Source organism: Anthonomus grandis, chromosome 9 (assembly GCF_022605725.1).
Source record: "Anthonomus grandis grandis chromosome 9, icAntGran1.3, whole genome shotgun sequence".
In the NCBI taxonomy this organism is placed as follows: Eukaryota; Metazoa; Arthropoda; class Insecta; order Coleoptera; family Curculionidae; genus Anthonomus; species Anthonomus grandis.
The window spans coordinates 17,885,847-17,908,399 of record NC_065554.1 but is presented as its reverse complement, the minus strand read 5'-3'; the positions used below and the strand labels follow the sequence as shown (position 1 = coordinate 17,908,399).

The following is a 22,553-nucleotide window of genomic DNA, read 5'->3' as shown; positions in this document are numbered from 1 at the left end:
TGCGATTCAGATACACATTTGTTCAGTGCTGGATTATCCAATGGGATAAGTAGGCTTTAGGATAGGGACCCAGGAATTTGAGGACCTTTAAAACTTTGAAATATGTACAAATCATGGCTCTTCTATAGAGCGTGTTATTTGTTTTATTAGTAATACCGGGCATAAGTCTGTTGATATAAAAACGGCAATTCTCAAGCGAGTTGTGTTTAAAAATTCAAGGTTGTAAAGCGCAGTCTTATGATAGTGCCAATAATATTTCGGGTAAATATTCAGGACTGCAAACTCATAAAAAAAAACAATTCTTTGGCAATATTTGTACCCTGTGCAGCACTGTTCTAACTTAATAGGAAGTTGTGTAGCTGAGTGTCGTCACATGTTGACACCGTTTTTTAAGTTCCTAGTAAAAATATACATTTTTTTTCCGTTTCTACGCATAGATGGTAAATAATGAGCTAAAAATAAATAGAATTTCGACTGCGGTAGTTCCAAAAAAAATATCTAGTACACGATGGTCTGCTCTAATGGATTCTTGTAGTTAGCAATTTTTTAGTATTCTTTTTGTTTAAAAGTTCATTAGAAGCGAAAGATGATGCGATTGTGATTTTTTTCAAATTTTAGGATAATGTTTGAACAGAGTTTAATAAAATAAGTAAGTCATTACAAGCCGTTGATATCGATAATTGGATTTAGCAGCGACGAGAACGTTTTGTATATTACGGAGAATTTGGGCACAAACTCTTCTACATTTATATTAGATAGTAAAAGAAAAAAGTAGAAAACCACTATTTGGCCAAAGTAAAAAAGAACAAAGTTATTTTCGGTGAAAGAGATATGCTTACAAATACTTTCTACTTTATAAAACAGTTGAGCTTAAAAAAAAGTCAAAATCATACTATAACGTCTCAAATATGTTTGGGCAATTGTGTTTAGAAAATTATTCAGATCAAGATATTTTAATGAAAGCAATAAGCACTATTATATTATTTAATAAGCACTATCGAGATGATTTAGACCAAAATTTGGTGGCCGAATTTATTCGCTTGAAATATTTTAGCCCAAAATTAAATTTGGAAGCTACAAAATCAAGGGAAACGTTAAAGTTTGTAAGGCAAATTAAAATTAACGTCTAGATTTCCAAAGGTTAATATTTCTCTAAGGATATTTTTGTGTTACAAACTTTGGTGGAAAATAATCCTTTTCTACATTACAAAGGGTTAAACCTCATATGAGAAATTCATTAGTAGATCAAAAAATCAAGTGTTTCTTTGCTAATAATAGACCACGATTTCCTCAATAAAATATGAAAAATATTATAGATCAATTTGAAGCCCTGAAGAGAGGGTTTTTTTAATTATCTTTTTTGTTGCGTTTTCTTTTAAATATTATATGTATTTCTCGCCCTAGGTTCTTTGATTTTTGTTGTTTGTTGTTAACTGTATTTTTGTTATATCTAGAATTAAAAATAGTAAATATGTGTCTTGAAGAACTCTTTTACTAAAACATTCATGAGGGCCAAAAAAATGTTTAGCCTAAGGTTCCTTTGAATTGCTAAACCGCCTCTGAATTTTTTTTCTAAATCTAAAACAGAAAAAAAATTGTTCGAAACTATTGTGAGTAATTATAAATACCGAGGAAATACCGATTGAAATATCATAAAAAAGAATTCTATAAAAAAAAAATGGAAAAATGTTAATTTTTTCTATTGTATTAAACAAAAAATAAAAAATCACAATACTGCCAGAATGTTGTATGAATCTAGCAAATAATTTCTGCAGCAAAGTGGTCTCAAATAAATAAACCGCATGAATGCCGAGTATGCTAGCTTGGGAAAAACGGTTGCAAACAAACTGCATGATTCTTCAGTATCGGTATTATTTTAATGTAATAGTACAAATCTATTTGATTAACCATAAAGGCATATACTTAATCGCAATCAATCTAAACCTAGTAAAAAATAAAATAATGAATAGCATGCGAATATGCGCACGGTTTACGCGAACATAGACGGAATATAATTGATAATTGTCATTCTTGGAAACACGGAATAAACGTGATAAAATGCTAAAATGTGGGATGCTTTGGTACTTAATAATAGTGAGGATGCGAGGGCGAATCCAAATATCGGACCGAAACTTTTGCATCTGGGTTAAACTAATTCCTGATTCTACTGCAGGAATTTGCGTCAATCTACATAAAAAAATTAAAATATTATATTATTAATTTTATTTATATTCATTAAATGTATCACAGATATAGTAACATTTTACAAACAATCGAGTTGAGGTCATATTATGTATTACGAGAATCCGACGATGGGATATTTGTCGATAATTTTTTTTAGACTAGTAGGCATCAAAGTGCAAAATTTAAACCTTTCCCCCATTTTCGACTCGTCCGTTAAAAAGTTGTAGCATTCTTGCAAATTTTCTATTTGTTTCTTATCTGTCATGTTTTTCATTAGGGCTCCGACCCTATATTCAATTCCAATTTTGTGAAGAAACTTTTTTTGCGTTACCGGACCTTGATACATGACGTCTTTATTTTTGCTAGCAATCTAAAAATTAAGTTTCAACAATATCCATAGATTAGTCATAGAAATAGTGGCGTGAATTAAATTGACTCCATACGTCATATCTTACTTACTTCCTTAATAACGCTGAAATCAACATCGGCGGTTAAGTCGGCAGAACCAGGTTGCGCCAATGGGTCTACCTGCTTATGTTTCTTAAAAGCCCTGTAATAAATAAAGTACAAAGGATCAATGGTTATAGATTATAACCAATTACAAAAATCCTTGTATACCGAAGGAAGGAGAATCATGCATTTTTAATATATTACATTTATTTAAATACTGCTTGTATTAAACTACTGTTTTACATCATTTTATTCTCCCTCCTAAATTAACCAAGGCATTGGCCAAAGTTAATTATGAGCTTCTCATTGTCAAACTCAAAAAAGTTGGACTGAGAAGATTAAGAGTACCTTACAGCAATTATAATTATGTTATTTAATAGATCAGGCAATGATATCCTTTTTCCTTATTCAATAATACCAAAACAACAACAGAGTGTATTCAAATAGAAATTTGAGAGCTTTGTTAAGAACATAAATGTATCTATAAAATAAACAAACCTACTAGCATCCTAAAGAGAGTGTACAGATTTTAATATTATTACTGTAAAGTAACTTAATAAAAAAATTAGTTGTACTTGGACAATGGTACCATTGTTTAGTTAATACTTCTTATATTTTGTTATAAGAATACTTGAAGTGGCTCAAGATAAATTATTGAATTACGTAAGCTATAAATTTTACAATAGAAACTCTTAAATTGGTACTCTTGAGAAAAGAAGAATGAAGAAAGATCTCTCTTAGCAGGGCCCAGCAAAATAACATTTCATATTATATACCTTTTTACAGACCTAATTGTGTCGATAACCTTATAAAAATTGTATCACAACAAAGTTATTGACATTGTATTCAGTAACCTTAAGTACTATATTCTTGTATTATTACATTGGATGTTTTGTAGAAATTAGGCTTTGTCCGTTAATAAACAAACAAATCAAGTTTTACCTAAATGTGTCTGTTCCAGTTCCATCATGTCCGTAATCACAAATCAAAGCTATGCCGCCATTTGATACTATACGGTTGCATATTTCTTCATATATCAGCATTGAATCTGGTGATATTTCAACATGCTGTCGTGTTTCGGTTGACTTTAGTAAAACTTTAAGCATTGGGGTATCATTCCTTGCTAATACATATCTTAAAGAAAAAAAATGTATTTTTACTACCCTTACTTTAGCAGAGCAATCAATGCTATATTAAAGAAAAGCATTTAAATGGAATTGATTAAAAAAATGTATATGGGAAATGATGTGATTCTTTTATGCAAATGATTATAAAATTTAAAAAAAACATAATTACCTGAAGTGATAATCATCTTTTGATGATTGTGTTTGTTCCAAATCAATTAAAACTTCTTTGTACCCAGCATAAGTTTTGTGAAATTTGTGAATAGGCATGGCATCAAAAAATTCATGAGCCAACAATAGAGTAAAGCTATCTGGTACATCTTTAAGCTGTTTATACCAATATACAGGAATACCCTGACGAGTCACACCTAGGTAATTATATAATTAAGTGTTATATGGATACTTTTCCTTTAAAGAAAATTTTGTTTCTTATTAGGAGTTAAATATCACCATGACAATTACATCATAATTAAATTACTAAATATATTAACACTTAAATTTTGATGTAATACCTTCTCTATAGTAGGAGCTCTTTAGGTTAGGGGCCATAGAGCTGTGTGTGCATAAAGTTTTGCTTTGAACATCACTTAAGACTGGACTTGTCTCAACTAAATGAAGACTTGTATTATGAAGGGCCTAAAAGTTACAGCAAATTATATTTTATAAAAATAGGTGAATAATAAGAAAATATAAATACAAAGAGAAGTACTTCTGAATTATTGTAAAATAATTATATACATTATGATTTTGCACAACTATTAAATATGAATAACAAATAAAAAAAGACATTTAAAATTTAATACAATGTAATTTAGAAACTTTTTTTGGATAAATCTGATAGTGTCATTAATATAATTTTATAGTGTGTTATTAATATAATCTGATAGTGGTATTAATATCATTGTAAAAATTTATACATACGAAATATTATACACTTCATGAATGTTCCTAAATTTGTTAATTTTTTTATATCATTTATTAAAGCAGACTACTAATTAGAACTTAAAACTAAAAAAAGCCTTCAGATAAAAACAAAGGAATTTCTCTCCAGTAAAGCTTACTATAGTTACAGGGAATTTCTTAATGATTAGTATTTGAGTATTCTTAATGATTTACATTTTAATCTAGTTTTGTTGTAACTTATTGTAATGTCTGTGAATTATATTATGTTTTGGCTTTGTCTACAACTTCTATGTTTATATTGACAATAAAGCATTTTTTGAGTTTGAAAATTCATATTGTCCTTAGGCATGAGGTCATCCCCTTTACATAACATAAGAAAATGGTTTTGGATTTGACTGGAATCTGAAATGGTTTATGGATATGAAATTCATGTTTATTATGCTTGAAAGTAATTATTTAGTCCGAAATTTTAACCTATTTGCATACTAAATTTTATATTTGGATGTATGGGGTTAATGTAATTTAAAATATTATTATTTAGTTATGAAATTATTGTTAATAGGGTATTGAGTTCAATATCTGAATAAAGGAATTCTACATGATCAATAAATGAGGTATCCTAAAATGAGGTGGATGATTTTAAAAAGGTATTGTATAGAAATTAATTATCTATAACTAAATTATGAAAAGCTCCTTTTGAACAAAAGTTTTTAGATATTTTATTGCTTAATATTATGGGTAAACTTAAGTAACATACAAAATTGCAAACTGCAAATAAATCAAAGAAATGTTACCCACAGAATTGTATCAATATAGAAATAAATTCTCACAAAGTTTTCTAATAACCAAACAGAATTGCAAATTAAAACACATTTTGTGTCAAAAATGTTTCTACAATATATAAAAATTATCTTATGTATATAAAAAGTACTCCACATCCTACATAAACAGGTTGTGTAAAAGATCTTGATAATACTTCACCAGGTGTATTCACTCACCCAGTATGAGATCGCTCTAGCATTCTAAATACTTTTTGTTTCAACACTTATAATGCAAATATGTTTCATCAAATAAAACCACATACAAAGAAAGTACACAAAAACATTCATTGTCCTTAAAGCTTAGCAATAAAAATATAAAAAATTTGGATCAGATTCAAAAATCACCTCATAAAATCTTAAAATTCATAAAATTGCCATAAAAAAATTAAAAATATCCTTTAATGTTTTGTGTACATTTATTAAAATTGGATCTTTTGATTTACTTCTAGAGGTAGTTTATTAACCCTTCGCTACTCGCGCGGCGCCATTCATATTGTTAGTTAGCCTAAATTCTAAGTTTGGACTGATAGCCCTGTCAGCGGTCATGTACCTTCCACATGCATTGCGATTATTTGCCGGCTTGCATGAGAATAGTCTATGTTGAAACGCAGTAAAGAAAGTTATTAGCGAATCTTTACATGTGGAGTCTGTCAGACGCCGCGCGAGTACTTTTGTTAAAATATTGTTCATCGATTATTTGGCAAAATGGTAAGTTATAACTACATATTTATATTGTTTTGTAGTGTTTGATATAAATTTTTTATAGTCGAAGAGATTTTTTGATCCACTTGTTGAAAAAGATGCAGAAATTCTGCGGAAATTAGCTGAGGACGACAGCAGTGTATTGTCGGATGCTGAGGAGAGTAGTAAAGGCGAAGAAGACGCCGTAGAAACCCAGTTGGAAAGCTCAGATACAGAACAAGAAATATCTAGTGAAGATGACGAAGAGGTGGAAGAACCAGTGGTAAATACGATATTGGGAAAAGATAAAATAACAAGATGGAAACTACAGATGCCAGTTCAGAACGTAAGAACTCGTTCACATATTTGTAACCACTGGCCGATGACAGTTTTTTATTCAATGCTAAATGTAGGGTCATATGTAATGCATATGTAATTTACAAAGGTAATCAAAATCCTATAATAGCTAACAGAAGACATTTTATAAAAACACTAGCTTTAGAACTGACAAAAGATCATATAAAAAACAGATCACAAATTGCAAGTTTACCAGATCTAAAGAAAAGAACTTGTGAAATTGCTACCGAGGCGGAACCGGATGGAGGGGAAGGGACAATAAGAAGTCCAGAATGGAGGCTTCTGGTACCCGGAAAAGGTGTTATATTTGCGGTCGGAAAAAAAATCGTATGACTACATATACCTGTATAAAGTGTGAAAATTATATTTGCCTAGAACATGCAACCTACACCTGCCACTCCTGCAATTAAAAAAATTATTGATTTTATTTTTTTAAATTTTATATTATTTTATTATGTTACTCATCGATTACTTTGCAATTTAAATTATTATCTTGAGTTAAAAATGGTTTATTTAATGTCTCTGTTATCTTGACATTTTATATTATTTGATTTTGTGGACATTACATATTATTATCTGTTCAATATTGAAATACATTTATATAAATTAAACCCAGTTTAATTCGTGAATATTTCATTATATATCATATTTAATATCTTTGTTTAATGTAAAATAAATATTTACAGTAATTTGGGACTTTTTTTTCGATAATAGAAGAGGTAATAACACATTAGTTACCTTGGCATCTCTTAGACACCACGTGAGGAACTATGACCTTCTAAGAGGCAACTTGCATATTAATTAATTCTTTCTTTTTTAAGTACTAGGTACCATATTTAGTAGATAATTTTTTAAAAATTTCTATTATACATTAAGACTGTAGACCATATTTTATTTGTGTATACTGTACTAAGACCCTTATAAACAATTGGTAAATCTTAAAAGTATCCAATAGTTTATATCCATGGTTTTATGTTATTAGGATAAGATAGATTTATATAATTAAATTGACACAATTCACACTCTACAACTATTTTGTATCCGAGAAAAAATGTCTTTAAGAAGGAATAAAAATGGAGTAGTGGTGTAGTAAATATAGTGTTATTTGGAGTAGTCTATACTTATACGTTAAGTTCATCAAGATTATTTACATGTAAATTATAGTAATTAATTTCCTTAGAACTTACTTTACCTTAAAATGGCTGAAAACTTTCAATATGTCTGAACTTAATGTCCCTCGGCCTGGTCCAAGCTCTACAAGTTGCAGTGGACGAGGTGAGCCTATTTTATGCCACTCATTAAGGAACCATACAGCTAACATTTCCCCAAATATCTAAACAATAATAAAGAAAGAAGGGAGAAATATTAAAGAATGAAATATAAATATTTATGAACGTTAACCTGTGAAATTTCAGGTGATGTGACAAAATCCCCAGATTCTCCAAACATGTCTTTGGTCATATAATACCCCTTCATAGGATTCTGTAGCACTTCTTTCATATATTCCGCAACAGTAATGGGGCCTGTGGTTTTGATTTTATTGAATAAATGTTTAGCTAAGAAGTTATCGTCTTTTTCAACTCTCCGTTTCACTGTGTAATAAGTACGAATTACTATTGCTGGTATCAATCGTCTTTTGTAAGTCCGTGCGATGGGTTGTTTTATTGAGTGAAATGTGATACATTTTGAAGCTAGGGCGGACATTTCATATAGAATTTCGGCGCAAACAAGGAGAATTTCCAATCTTTGAGGTGAGTTTAATTTGATTTTCAAATTTCAATACATAATCATAATATTGACATTAGAGCATATGGTCGGTATTTCACTTAAATTATAAAGCCGAGTATTAATTTCCATAAAAGTAGGTTCTTCACATGATGCACATGATCGAGTCTAGGTGATACATTTGTTGCGCAACAAACCTTAAGTAAGGTCCATGCGCTTGGATGCTTTATCGAATAAAACATCATACATACACCCATTTTGAAGGTATAATGCATATATCATATAGAATTTCAGCACAAATAAGAGAAATTTACAATCTTTGAGTTGAGATTAATGTGATTTTTACATTTTAATACATAATCATATGCATACATATTGACATTGACTAACGTATCGTAAAGGTCGTAGAATTATAAAGCGGGGTATTAACTTGCATAAAAGTAAGTTCTTCACATGATGCGATTTGCGACTGCAACAGTTGGCAAACCGACCGGATCCATTTGATACATTTGTTGCAAAACAAATTACATGTAAGATCCATGCGATTGGTTATTTTATCGGATGAAACATCATACATACAGCCATTTTCAGACCATCAGGATTGTTGAAGAAATTGATTGAAGAAACCCGAAGAGACATGGACTGACTATTATTTTGCAAAAACTCAGTTACTGCGTCAATGCGAACTCATAGGTAGGAACGGTGGGGCTATGATAAATAATAAATGAAAAATGACGGGTATACCATACAGCACAATTTAATCAGGAGCAAAAGTTGGTAGATATGCTACTCCAAAAGCTCTATATTTTGATTATTTGTCTACCCTAACAGTGGCGACAGTCATGACCGAAAACCACAATTTTTGGGAAGAGGCAAATGTTTTAATTGTAAACAGTTTGTGAGGTCATAATTGTAGCATAAATGGACACAATAATCAGGGATTTATCAACTCAGGATGTAAAGTTGTCATTATACGCCAAAGTGATGCCAAAAACGTTGGAATTACTGAGGAACAAAATGGTATATATCTTTACGGATATGGAGGGTATATTTGCAGCTGCGGTTTCCATTTTAGTCTTAAGTGGAAGCGCTTTGGCGGATGTTAACGGAACGGAAAGGTTTCTTAATGCAGGAGTTACGCTAAGTGCCATTTCTTCTAGACCACTATTGACTACCTTGGTTCCTTGAAAGATTTCCCTGTATCAAAGAATGTACACTAAATACATCAATTTATTGGGCTATATATCGAGCTATGTCAGAAAGTATTTTAAGTGCTTTGGTCAAATAGTACGAATACTTACAGCGTTAATCCGAAATGAAAGACGCTCGTTTTGAATGTGGCAGATACAACATATATACAGAACGTTTAACAACATAAAAGAAATTCTAATCAAAAGACCTGTTCTGGCAATATATAACCCTAAACTTGAGAAAGAGGTGCACAAGTGAATATGTCTCAAAGCTTGGGCTATAGAGGATATGTTACTCCAGAAACAGGAAGATGCAAGACGAAAACCCCTTCTAAATTATATCCATCAGACATGTAAAGAGGAGCAAAAGTTCCATTACTAAGGAACTAGAGACCCTGTCTTTCATTAACAGTCTACTTAACAGTTTCGGGTATATTTTAGCAAATTAAAATATCATGTTTACTGATTGTAGTGCCTTAAGGACATCAATGAGCAAGCCAAATCTGATTCCCAGAATAGCCAGGTAATGGTTAGCTGCACATTAGTTCAACTTTTCTGTAGAATATAATGTAGGGTCAAGAACGAGACATGTGGATGCATTGCGTCCAAATCCTGTCAACAAATGTAATGAGTTTAAAGAAAAAACGCATATCATTATAGATGTTCTTCAACTAGTTCTCAGTAAAGATAATTGGGTTTCAGCTCTACAAATGTGTATGAGTCATAAAGATAAATGAACTTAGAACGAGCCGTTCTGTTGTGTGACAGCATTAAAACGAGAGACGATACTGAGTTAAAAGTACGATGCTACGTTTAAGTAATTTTAAATTGTCTATTCCTACACGTGGTTCGCTAATGATGTTGAGGGTAGGCTTCCTTCAGTAACACTATGTGACTTTAATAACTGGGGCGGCTCTATCACTGATAAAATCATATCTGTCTAATCGGACATTGTTTTTGTTGACTTGAAGATTGTCAAATCAGGCACTAGAGAGGTGCAATATTCCTCAAGATGCATACTATGGGGACTTAATATACAGGATTGGGACAATACTCTATATTATTTTTGCCAACGACCTTCCATTCAATACCCAGAAGATACATCCCTAGTTGCAATATCTGATGGTTTTAATTTACTTAACACTAGACAAACATATGCATTAATAACACTGCTAATTAATTGTTCTCATATAATAAATTAAAGTTTATCGAAAATAAAACTCAAACTTTAGTTGTTTCATTGATAAGGAAAACTATGCATACCTGTCCTGTTAAATTCTTGGGATTGCACATACAAACTTGGGGATTATATATGGAACATCTCTCTGGTAAACTCTCACAAAATATTCATCTGCTTTGACAATTGAGGAAATGTGCATCCAGGGAAATGTTGCGTGTATGACTTAGTTTCCCTTTTTCTATATTTAGTCACATACAATATATATTTCTGATATGGGGACATTTGCGCAATTAGCTGCCTGTCGTTCGGCTTGTCGTTCGGCTCAAAAAGTAGCTGTTCTACAATAAGCCATTACACAATTTTAACAAATGGGATCCTTATACTGAGCTCTCTTTTTATATTTGAATCTCTGCGATGTATGCTAAAAAGAATTTCTAGTTATAGCGTTCATCTAGATACACATATGACACGTTACAGAAGTAATACTGACGTAAGTTCCAAGTTATCTTAGATTAACTAAAGCAGCAAATGTATGGATCATAGGTTTTCTATGATGTATCAGACTATAATGAACAATCAACTAATTTTTTAAATATAATTATCGTTTATTTTATATAATAATATTCTGTTGATATAATAATATGATTTTGTAATTATCTCAAACTTTGTGAATAATAAATAATTTTATTTGTATATCTTGGTCTTTTAATGTCACAATATTTTATATTTCACTTAAAATTATTTTATTGTAGTTGTTATGTAATTACTTGTATATTCATCTTTTATTACTTTTTATTATATTTTGCCACATACTATGGCTTTATTGTGACGAATGAAAGCATTTTGTATATTGTGACAAACATGAAATAAATTTATTTACGAATTTAATTTTTTAAAGGGGACAAAAAACAAAAAAAAACTTTGGAAAGAAGAAAGATAAAAATCCAAAAAATTAATTTCATTGGCTCTCTTTTATATTTATTTTCTTATATTCAAATGTTTGTACAAATCAAAAATTTTTTTGACATTATAAAATTGTAGAAATAATCCTAACACCAAAACACAACTTTTACGGGCCTGACTCTTTATTTAAACATTTTCCTACTTTAGTTTTTTAAATAAAACCATATTTTTTCTAGAAATTGGTGGTACTTAATGTAGAAAACGATTCGAATTTGTCGCTATATTCGGTATTCAAATTTCCCGCCACTATTGTGTGTTTCTGTCAGTGTCAGTGCCACATATGTCATTTCCAATAATGTTGACAATTGACAAATAAATAAATATAAATACAATAACAAACAAACAATTATATTACATATTTATTATTTTTCCCATGAATGCCAAATTTGCAATACTAAATTAAACACAAACAAACCTAATAATACTCGTAAGTCAGTAAAATACTCTAATAGTACTAATAATACTTAAAGAACATGTTCACTCCAGTGAATTTAAAAACCATTTATGAGTATGAAAACTGATAGAACCAATTTACTAAATAAAAACCTTCAAAAGAGAATACTAAAAGAAATTCATAAAGGAGATACATTAACCTTACAAAACCTAAAAGCAGAAAATACAAATTTCCATTGGTGCTATATTAGTTACAACAATATAGGAGACACTGCTCTACATATAGCTGCAAGACTTGGTCACATTAATATTATTGATTATTTACTGCAAAACTACTCACCATGTTGCGTTGATATAAAAAATAAGGATGATAAAACCCCATTACATGAGGCTGCTCAATTTGCCCAATATGAAAGTGTGTTACAACTTTGCTCTTATGGAGCATCTGTTAATGCATTAAAAAGGGCAGACTGGACTCCACTAATGCTTGCATGTACAAAACTGCAGCCACAAAGCTTAAATATTATAAAGGATTTGGTGCATAGAGGAGCAATTTTAAATGTTCCAAACAAAGATGGTTGGACTTGTAACCATTTGTTAGCAAGGGAAGGCATTTTGGAAGGAACAGATAAAATTTTTGAATATTTAGTGTCAGAGGGTTTAGAAGTAAGTAGCAAAACTGATGAATACCTGTGAGTATAGTACCTTCCAACAATTTTTTTAATTTTACGAACACCTGGGGAATGTTTTAGGTTTCAAGCAAAACAAAAAATGGTAGGACATCCCTTCATATAGCAGCTCTCCATGGGAATATAGGACTTGCCCCTATATTACTACAGTACATAGATATTGATACAAGAGATGGATGTGGAAATACACCCTTACATGAAGCTATTTTGGGTCAACATATTAATTTTGTGAAAATCTTGATTGAAAGAGGAGCTGATATCAATGCCACTAATAATAATATGCACAGGTAACAATTAATATTATATATTTATAGGATGTTTGTTATGTAAATTTTTGACAGAAAATTAAGAAGCAAATTTAAATATAAAAATGCTATACAAATCTTTGGATGCTACATCCTTGTGTTTAGTAGTCTGAATAAAGATAAATATTTTATTAATGTATTTTTTTAGCTGTTTGCATTTAGCATCCAGCCAGAACTACATAGAAGGTATCCATTATTTGATTGCCCATGTAAATATTACACGAATAAATGATCAAACTAAGGAGGGATATACTGCAAGTCACTGTGCTGCTAGGAATGGACACACATTAGCATTAGAGTTGCTAAGCAAACTAGGAGCAAACATTAATATTAAAGACAATTTTGGACGAGTTCCTCATGATTATCTTTCAGTGTAACTAAATGCCACAAATACTACTAGAACACTAAAATAATATTTTTATTGTTATTATTGAGTTTTACTTTCCTATTTTTGTAGCACAATACACACATGAAATGCAAGAAAAAGGTAGAATCGTCTTAACAGAAAAAAAAAACTCAAAAAATTACAAAATTTAATTAAACCCCATTTAAGTTTTATGTAGTTAGGTGCACAATTAATTTAAAAAAAAATTGTATGTGCACCTATGCAATACAAATATAATCTTAGCATTTCTACACTACTAACTACATTAAAAAACATCTTATACTTAGAGAGATGGATTTAATAAAATGAATGCTTTATATAATTTTTAAATTAAAAACAAAATATATCGTAGACGTTCTGGCAAAAATCACTAAGTCCAAAATGATAGTTTCGAGAAAAATGAGATTTAATTTTATAATTGAAAGCATTTCATTTTATAGAAAAGACTCATACTATAGAAAATATATTGTTTTATATAGTATGATACAACATGTAGCGACATGCAGACTTTTTAGAAATGACTAGATTGATTTTTGATGGACTTAGTGAGTTTTCTTGGATAAAAAAATTTAAAAAATCCCAAATAGTGAAATATTTTATTTCATCAAAATTAATTTTAAAGTACATTCTAGTTGTTGAAAAATGCATTTAGCTTATTACTAATAACAATTGATCCTAAAAAATCATAGCAAACCCAAAAAAAACAAATCTATCGCTTTCACTTTCTATGCTGGGCTCAGCATTTCTGTTCTGACAAGCTATGTTGGTAGTGACAGATACCAGTTATGAAATTCCACGGGGATTACTTCACTGGTGCATAACTTCTTCATGTCGCTATATTTCTGGACAGAAATGGGTAACATCTCAGTATATGCCCTATTTAGCGAAATGGTGGCTGATGAACGCCTGCCTTTGCCACTGATGTTTATAGAGATAATCGACTGTATCGGTATTTAACTATTCCAGAATTAGCTTTTTCTCCATTGATATTGACTGCTTTATTTTTTAAAATTGATTGCGAAAGGGTCTTGAAATCAAAAAAGTTTCTATACTTCAGTTCTTTGACATGATACGGGTAATTTTTTTTTCCCCTTTTGGATCGGGACATTTTAAAAATGTTTATCCAGTCATTTAGTGTGTAAACTGCCACATCCCTTTTTTTTTTTCAATAGCACTATGCATACTATCACACTCCATCATAGAGTGGCCAGATTCCGAAAATGTTTGTTCAACTGTAGTAACAAAGGTATTTACGTGGTGAACGAAATAGTACAGCATAGCAAGAACATTCTGATTTCTATTCTGCCCACCACACGTATCGGAAAACAATGAGACCTCTGTAACATTGATTGGGAAGACTACTAAGGTATTCGTAAAGGCATGTTGCTATTTCTAAACTATCCCGTGCTCCATTAACTTCAGTCCATGTGTAACAGTATGCGTTGTTGGGTGGAGCTCCTTCATACACAGTTAAATTATAAGCGCATAATTTCCTACTGTAATACAATGGCGAAACGTCACTGCTTAGTATTTGGAGGACACTTTGAAGATCAAACGTCGCTGTAACAAAGTGGGGGTCATTGCATGCCTTTTCTTTATCAGATCTTTTCGACTCGTTTGCATCAGCTTCTCGCCTCTTATGTTCAATGTAGGTTGACTCAAGAGTAATCTTTTGTTCCCCATTTGATGATTGGTACTTCATACAAAGCGGACACTGATCTTTTCGTGGTTTGAAAAATGAGTAATTATATTCATTACTAAACACTCGTTTGTATGTTGTCAAACTTTTCGGAATATGGCCTTTCTCCTGACTTAGTTCCTTGTAGAGGGAGTGCAATTTAGCTATCGACAATTTTGCATCTAAATATTTTCTATGAGATGACTTACTGCAATAGTGTGACTCGGTTAAAGGGAAACTCTCGATGTTGTAATAAGTTCTTCTCCAGTGATTTTGTTGGAGGGATTATGCCTACCTCGCATGTCATCTCCGTCATACAATCCTGTGGATTCACTTTTGTTTGCAAAAGCTTTATTTAGTGGTCCGTTACTTATAGAGTCTTTAAAAAAAACTTTTGGCAAACTCTCGTTGGTTTATCATTTTTCAAAAAATAAAACTCTTTGCAATTACTTCTTGCCTTGGCGGTCTCTTTTCGAAATCTTTGTCTTTGTGGAGTTTTACTTTTAACATTTTGAAGAATAAAATCTTTTTTCGAGAGTATACTTCTAACTGCCAATAACTAGAACACAACTCAAATCTCTCCTGTTCACTAAATTCTTCGGAACATCTAAATTTATATTTACTGCTATCGACAGACTGTGGAATTTTAGCTGACGTTGGTCCTTTTTTGGTAACGTAGGGTTGACCAAGATTTCTAAATTTTTTTGTAATATTTCGAGCCCATTTTTGTTTATTTGCTTTATTCCAACGGCTTTTTTTCTTGCGATTTAGAGACGAATCTAGAAATTAAGACACAAAACTTCAGTATTTCTGTTAGAAAACCGTTCACTTACCTTCAATTTCCTCATCAGTTGCAGAGCAGTTTTCATTAATTAGCTCGTAATTTTTATCTTCATCATCACTACATGCAAAAGGGTCACTACTTTCATCTTCTTCACTGATCTATAAATATTAATGTCAATCAAAATTCTGGTATAAAGTTAAAGGATGTAGGTTTTACGTGATTTTGATCATCAGTTATTTCAATATAGGACAATGATTGGACTGGATCTATCTTGGAATCTATTGCCTTTTTTTGCGTTGCCTTGAACAAAAATCAACTGCTAAATCAAAAGTTTCAACATCTGGTAGTTTTTTTACATACCTGATTATCTAAAATAGCGTCCAGCTGTGAATTTTGAGGAATTGTTGATGAACAACGTGGTGAGGGATACTCATTACAGCTCCCGTCGCGATTTGTAATAATCTAAAAGAACAAATCAATATTTACGAAATAAACTACAAAACTGCTTAAAGTTTCTTACCTGTTGTTTCAGAGTTTCTTCTAAATTTCGGGGTGCTAACGTTACAACTGATTGCACAATTACTTTCGGTTTTTTATTGTTATATGCATCTTTACCAAGTTCTAATATACGCTTGCCCCTACAGTCTTGCATTTTTAAGCTCGTTTTTTGTAAATATAATCAAAACTCACGAATATTTACTAAACAATAACATTATTGTGATTAAAATGATAATCGTAAACTCAAAATCAAATAAATCACTAAGTCCAGGCTTAACAGTTGTTGGAGATAGGCCAAAAGTCACTAAGTCCATTTAATGACTTTTGCCTGTCATAAAAAGGTTCGTGTCATTAAGTCAAAAATGCTAAAAATGGACTTAGTGACTTTTGCGTGAACCCCGACGATATTATGTTTACCAAGTATTAACAACCAAACATTTACATATCTTTTAATTTTCGGGTACTTTTTAAATATTGAGGAAATGCATTATATATTTTGGATACAGTTTTTAAGACATCTCTGTACTGATAAAAATCCAATAGCAGGAATTTGTATCGATTGATTATTTAAAAACCTTGTATTTATTTCAGGATCAACCAACTTTTTTGACAATTTATATTATTACACAATAGTTTAATGACAGATCTTAATAATTTATTTTATATTTAATACTTCAAAATCTTCAAACAGGTTAGTGGTTAGATAAATTTGATTTTTAAATAGTGCTATTATAATGTATGCTGTATAAACATGAATTGAACATGAATGAATAAACATGAACATTGAACTTCGTTCCAATAATTGGCTTTTACTATTATCGCTATGGCGTCAGCGTAGCACAGCACAATGTCATCGGCTAAAATAGAAAATATGTCTTCAATATACGTAAGCAGTATAGTCATAAATGTTGCCTAAAAAAACAAAGGCTTAACTCATATTTATGTATCTACTGAATTGTAATTAATTTTTCATACCTGTACTAGGATTAAATTTTTGTACTTGGTACTACAATGGGGTATCCCATATATTAATAAATAAACATTTGAGCATATTCAAACGTCTAATTAAAGATCTAAGAGGAAAAATTGATAGCATTAAAGATGTGTATTAAAAATATATTCTGATACCCAAAACAACATCTTATAAACTAACTTATAGCTTTTATTATAGCCAAACCTTTATATAAATATTAAATGAAAATACTTTGGAACTACTAATTTTATGTAATTATACAGAAAACATGAGAATAAATATTATGTTTGAAAATCACAAAAAATTATATACATTAGAAGTAAATAGTTACATTATGTGCGATTTCTCAGGCTAAAACCTGTCCCCTTAAAAGGCTTAAATTCATCGGGTTCTTCGGATTCATTAGCTTTTGGCTTTAACGTTTTTCTGATAAATCGTAATGTGCCTATCTCCCAGTCATAATCAGGTATTCCTCTGACATATGTTGGTTTAGAGATCAGATGTTCTGCAAAAATTAAAATTAAAAGGTACAAGTTTAAAAAAATTATAAATATTCATTAAGTACCAGCAGATGTAGATTCTTTTTTCTTTTTGCCATCCAGTCTATTGCCTGTACCTTTAAACGCGACAAAACCAGAGGGTTCTGGCATTAAATCAGAAGGATCTAGAGCCATTTCTTCATCCTCTTGTGTTTTTCTTTTAGGTTCTGGTTCTACACAAATTCTATAGCATTAAGTAATGTGTTTGAAAAACCAACTACTTTTTACCTTTGTATCCTATTGGAGCTGCAAATTCTACATTCATATCGCATTCAATAATACTTATTGCATCACCAGGTTTTGTTTCTAACACACACAACTCATAGACTTTCTGGTTATATTGAACTGCTATAACATCACCTAAATGAAACCAGTAAATTAGTGTGTAGAGGAAATACTATAATTTATAGTATCATACTTACCCTTGGTAAGACATGCAAATAGTCTAAGACAATTTTCCAATACTGCCTTTGGATTTGTGATATCAAGAAATTCTGGTGATAGAGGTTGAAACTTTGAAAATGTACCAACTGGTAAGGATACACTTTCCATCTGAACCAAGTCTCCCTCTTCAAGGTTTAAATTATGCATCATCTACAGGTAGTACAAATGATTAGAATATTTACAATTAGCATAATTTTAGCAGATGTACTATTTACTGTTACAATAAAGAAAGGTAACTGCATCAAACATTACAATATATAATAGATATGCAAATGGTTGAATAATCTAATACAAATAAGTAGCTTTTATGTTCAGGCTTTAGAAACCATCACTACTGTAAGTCTGCTTTGCAGTTTATTCTAGCCCAGGAATAGATGCATTGATGTAGTGCTACCATTTCTGTTTTACAGTATTTCTCCCAATGTAAAACATGATTTTTTACATTTATTTGCAGATGACTCCCTACATTCAAGTAGCAATAGTAATATAAATACAGCTATGTAAGATATGAATAGGGAACTTATAGAAGTCAAAAAGTTTATTTCAAGAAGCTTAAGTTAAATATTAACCAGATAAAACTTTCATATAATTATAAATATTCAGTATTGCAAAATGTAAATATTGAGATCTATGGTAATTCACTTGAAATTGTTACAGGAATTAAATATGTAGAGTTCTTTGCAGATAATTTTTTAACATTTACAGCACACATAGAAATTCTAGAGCTAAACACTGTTTATTCCTATAATACCTGGTTGATCTGTGTATTGCTGATTAAAAACACTTAAGTAATTTATAGTTTTTAACAAAGGTAGATCTGATTTTCTTTCAAAAAATGCAATCAAATGATAAAATGACAATTATTTATGCTTACACCAGTTTCATTAATCACAATAGACTGTTTAAAATGCTTTAAATTTTCAAAAGAAAAATATTTACATTTTCTATTAAAATATTTAATGTTTTTCTAGTGATTTTAGCATTGTCAGAAAAGTAAATTAATTTTAGTGTGAAGGATGATTTATTGTTTTTTGATTATCTCCATCATTTTGATTAGCTTTGCTACATGTGTTATTATTAGGATTAATATGAATTTATTTTTTATACTTCTTATACCTGTATATACAGGTTGATAGATCAGGAAGTTGCTTTAGATCAAAAATATTTTGATTATATAACTTGAGGTTCAAAGGAGCATATTTTTTCTATTTAAGTTTAGTACCATTTAAAGTGGTTTCACATTTGTTTTCTGTGTCCTTTCTCATGCTCTTATCCCATATTGAAGTAGAAAAAATTTATAAATTAAAATAATAGTTCATTTTCTAGATTATTATCCCACATGGTATAAAACTTATAAATGACCTTCCTTACTTTCTTTACAATATGCCAAGATATTATATTTTAACACATGATTTATCTTAAGTTTTCCCAGCCAACTCCCTTGTCAACACCATAATTCCGTTGCATTTCCATTATTGCCCTTTTCCTTATTTTTTTAAAATTGAAATAGTAACTAAATATTACACAAACTATAAAAAAATTACTCTGGATGATTTTATCTTGCAACTTTTATACTCCCATTAAATTAATGCTATCCCATATAAATTTGATGCCTATATCATGTAATCTACAGTTTAAACAATGGTATTCATATATAAACTACTTACCAATTGAGAATTCAAATACCTGATTACATTTCCTTTAATTAGATTGGATTAAAATGAGGATTAAATGATTTCTATATAGAAAGAACAAATTACAGTTGTGAATTAATTGTTTTTAATTTATTTTAAGGTAATAGTGGAATATTAGAATACCGGTTGAGGTAAAAAATAGCACTTTCATTTCTATATTTAAAACAAGATTAAAGTAATACTAAAAACTTAAACTTTATTTCTTTTTTGGTACTTTGTTGTGATAATATAATTTATTTGTTTTGTTTTTGTTGCAACAATATGGGTGTTGATTTCTTATTAAACTAACATTATTTTACTTCATATTACTGCATTGTATTAGGTATGCCCTATTGAAATAAACAGATGATTAATATAACATATACTTAACATATTAGGGTATACCAAATGATAAATAAAATTGCTTACCCAAAGTGGTAAATATACTTTTCCTTCATCAGCAACAAATTCTAATACACCACAATGTGTTTCTCTTCTTGTTTTTTTGTTGACTAACTTGAATAGCATTGGATAGTTGATATTAAGTCGGGTTAGCTGTTCAAGAGCACTAGGTGGCATAATAACTTAAAAATGATATAGATATAGTATAAATGTATACACATTATAATTTATAATAAAAATAAATAAATATCAGGAATGTTTGGATGAGGTATATTGAGAAAACTGGTTAACTTTAGAAGATACAATTTTAGGAAATGATTTAGGTTTGACTAAGTTTTTAGGTAAGCAAACATGTTAGGCTCGTAACTCACTTTTTCCACCTCTTTCTACATCCTGTCGTTCATTTCCTGGAAGCATAGCAACAGAATAGCATTGGTATGTGACGTTGAAGGGTCTCGGAATATCCGGGAACATATTAAATCCAAACTGAAACTGAATTGTATATTTCTCTGTAGAATAAAAATTTACACCTTCTCAACATTTACTTTACAATTACAAGACTTTTTGAATGTAAGTCAAAGCAGAAAAATTAAATAAGAAATAAGAAAACAAATAATGAGAAATAAAATATATATTTTTTAATTTCTATACCATTATAGTTCATACATGGCTAAGTATATAAATGTGTACATACCATTTTTTCTGTATTTTAGCGTTGAAGCACAAACAAAATTAATAAGGCCAATAAACTCAATTATTTGAATATTTTTCAAAAGACAAACAATGAAAATAGTAAATTTTTATATTCCACTAGATCTAACCGTATGGTTTTGACAGTTACTCAACATACGAAATGTCACTTTAGTTACATAAGCCAGTGCCTCACGTGCAACTTATCGCAGAGCTTCAATCGCGGCGATTTTTATCGTACGACATTAATCCAACGTGAAAATTATAGATTTTTTTTAGTATTCGAATAGAGAATATAAAAAATATATTTTTGTATATTTTGTATGCTAATTATTTCTCAATTGACCTCAGTTTGTAAGCTTGGTTAATTTTGTTTTGTTGGATGTAGGTAAAAAAACTACTTCAGATGATCGATTTATATTATACAGTACTTATAAACATGTAGAGAATAAAGACTATTCTATTATTACTGTCTGGTAACTTTGAATGTGCTGCTGCTCTTCTCCAGGCTGCAAATAGTGTTAAGATTTTAGTTTTTTTGTATATATCGTCCTCCTAGCTCTGATTTTAAAACTTTTAGTGAATACTTTGAGAAATTGTTAAAGCTTTTATATAAACCTAATATTTTATATGATCTTAAACTAGGTTTTTCTGAACCTTCTAGAACTCAGGGATCATCCTGTACCTTGATTGATAATATATTCACAAACGCTGCACTGTATTCAACTGAAACCTTTGAAGTAGCGTTTTCTGATCATTGTGCTCAGATACTAAGTTTTGACTTAGGGGGAAACCCAATCAGTCACGATTTAAGCAAATTTTCTATGAGTTCTAGATCCTTCTCTGATGAAAACATACGCTATTTTAACAACTTGTTGTCCAAAGAACATTGGCTGTCAGTTATTGAGACTCTGGATTTTGAAAGTAAATTTTCTTACTTCTTTGACACGTTTTCCAGTTTATTTAATATAAGCTTTCCTTATGTAAACAAATCGAAGCCATATCACAGAAAGTCTCATCAGTGGATAACACCATTGATAATTAATGAGGGCAAGCAATTGAGGCTCCTTCATACTCAACTAAAGACCGTTCATGACCATGAGTTACTGACATCCTATAGAATGAGATTGAAGGTACATAGAGAAAATATCGTAAATGCTAAAAAAGCCTATAATTCAACAAAGTTGCTTACTTCTAACAATATAACTCGAGCCTAATGGGAAATTATTAACTCAATCACGAACTTTTCAAATCGCGGAACAAAGTGTGTTCCTAATTTGGTTACTGATAATGGAAAGAAAGTTACTGGCAACCTCAATATTGCTAATACATTCAATAATTTTTTGTACAGTCAGTGCGAAAGATCACAGATATGTTTCAGGCACCCATGGGAATGAATATGCCTTTCCACAGTTTATCCCAATCTCTTTTTCTATTCCCTCTCACTGAAGAAGAAACACTTGAGATTATAAAATCTTCCTCCAGAAAAAAGTCATCCGGTGTAGACGAGGTACCTTGTTAC

General features: G+C 30.4%; 5 protein-coding genes across 8 annotated transcripts; 2 read left to right on the top strand and 3 right to left on the bottom strand.

Annotated features, from left to right (window-relative positions):
* Positions 1-2,206: 2,206 nt before the first annotated feature.
* Positions 2,207-8,322, bottom strand: LOC126740625 (protein arginine methyltransferase NDUFAF7, mitochondrial). The gene is made up of 7 exons (XM_050446731.1): positions 7,922-8,322; positions 7,713-7,853; positions 4,271-4,394; positions 3,931-4,126; positions 3,577-3,768; positions 2,644-2,734; positions 2,207-2,554 (listed from the first exon to the last, which is right to left on the bottom strand). Exons 1-7 carry the CDS (start codon positions 8,222-8,224, stop codon positions 2,297-2,299), a joined length of 1,305 nt encoding a protein of 434 aa, XP_050302688.1. The 5' UTR covers positions 8,225-8,322; the 3' UTR covers positions 2,207-2,296.
* Positions 5,790-7,131, top strand: LOC126740626 (uncharacterized). Its single transcript, XM_050446732.1, has 2 exons — positions 5,790-6,190; positions 6,249-7,131. Exons 1-2 carry the CDS (start codon positions 6,188-6,190, stop codon positions 6,597-6,599), a joined length of 354 nt encoding a protein of 117 aa, XP_050302689.1. The 5' UTR covers positions 5,790-6,187; the 3' UTR covers positions 6,600-7,131.
* A 3,590-nt stretch (positions 8,323-11,912) lies between the features above and the next one.
* Positions 11,913-13,392, top strand: LOC126740358 (ankyrin repeat domain-containing protein 16-like). Of its 2 annotated transcripts, XM_050446336.1 has the most exons (4): positions 11,957-12,009; positions 12,065-12,637; positions 12,724-12,947; positions 13,114-13,392. In XM_050446336.1, exons 2-4 carry the CDS (start codon positions 12,083-12,085, stop codon positions 13,340-13,342), a joined length of 1,008 nt encoding a protein of 335 aa, XP_050302293.1. In that variant the 5' UTR covers positions 11,957-12,009; positions 12,065-12,082; the 3' UTR covers positions 13,343-13,392. The 2 variants fall into 2 exon arrangements, with proteins under 2 accessions (XP_050302292.1, XP_050302293.1); XM_050446335.1 differs by having other exon boundaries at positions 11,913-12,637.
* Positions 13,393-13,699: 307 nt separating this feature from the next.
* On the bottom strand, positions 13,700-16,878 carry LOC126740517 (uncharacterized). The gene is made up of 5 exons (XM_050446587.1): positions 16,333-16,878; positions 16,173-16,274; positions 16,029-16,112; positions 15,862-15,970; positions 13,700-15,807 (listed from the first exon to the last, which is right to left on the bottom strand). Exons 1-5 carry the CDS (start codon positions 16,462-16,464, stop codon positions 15,452-15,454), a joined length of 783 nt encoding a protein of 260 aa, XP_050302544.1. The 5' UTR covers positions 16,465-16,878; the 3' UTR covers positions 13,700-15,451.
* Positions 16,879-17,018: 140 nt separating this feature from the next.
* LOC126740516 (ubiquitin fusion degradation protein 1 homolog) lies at positions 17,019-21,182 on the bottom strand. 3 transcript variants are annotated; one of them, XM_050446585.1, is made up of 8 exons: positions 21,036-21,075; positions 20,713-20,833; positions 20,369-20,523; positions 18,245-18,416; positions 18,051-18,182; positions 17,849-17,995; positions 17,615-17,788; positions 17,019-17,167 (listed from the first exon to the last, which is right to left on the bottom strand). In XM_050446585.1, the coding sequence occupies exons 1-7, from the start codon at positions 21,036-21,038 to the stop codon at positions 17,616-17,618; spliced, it is 903 nt and encodes a 300-aa protein (XP_050302542.1). In that variant the 5' UTR covers positions 21,039-21,075; the 3' UTR covers positions 17,019-17,167; position 17,615. The 3 variants fall into 3 exon arrangements, with proteins under 3 accessions (XP_050302542.1, XP_050302541.1, XP_050302543.1); XM_050446584.1 differs by lacking the exon at positions 17,019-17,167 and having other exon boundaries at positions 17,413-17,788; positions 21,036-21,182; XM_050446586.1 differs by lacking the exon at positions 17,019-17,167 and having other exon boundaries at positions 17,413-17,788; positions 20,713-20,827; positions 21,036-21,176.
* Positions 21,183-22,553: the final 1,371 nt, after the last annotated feature.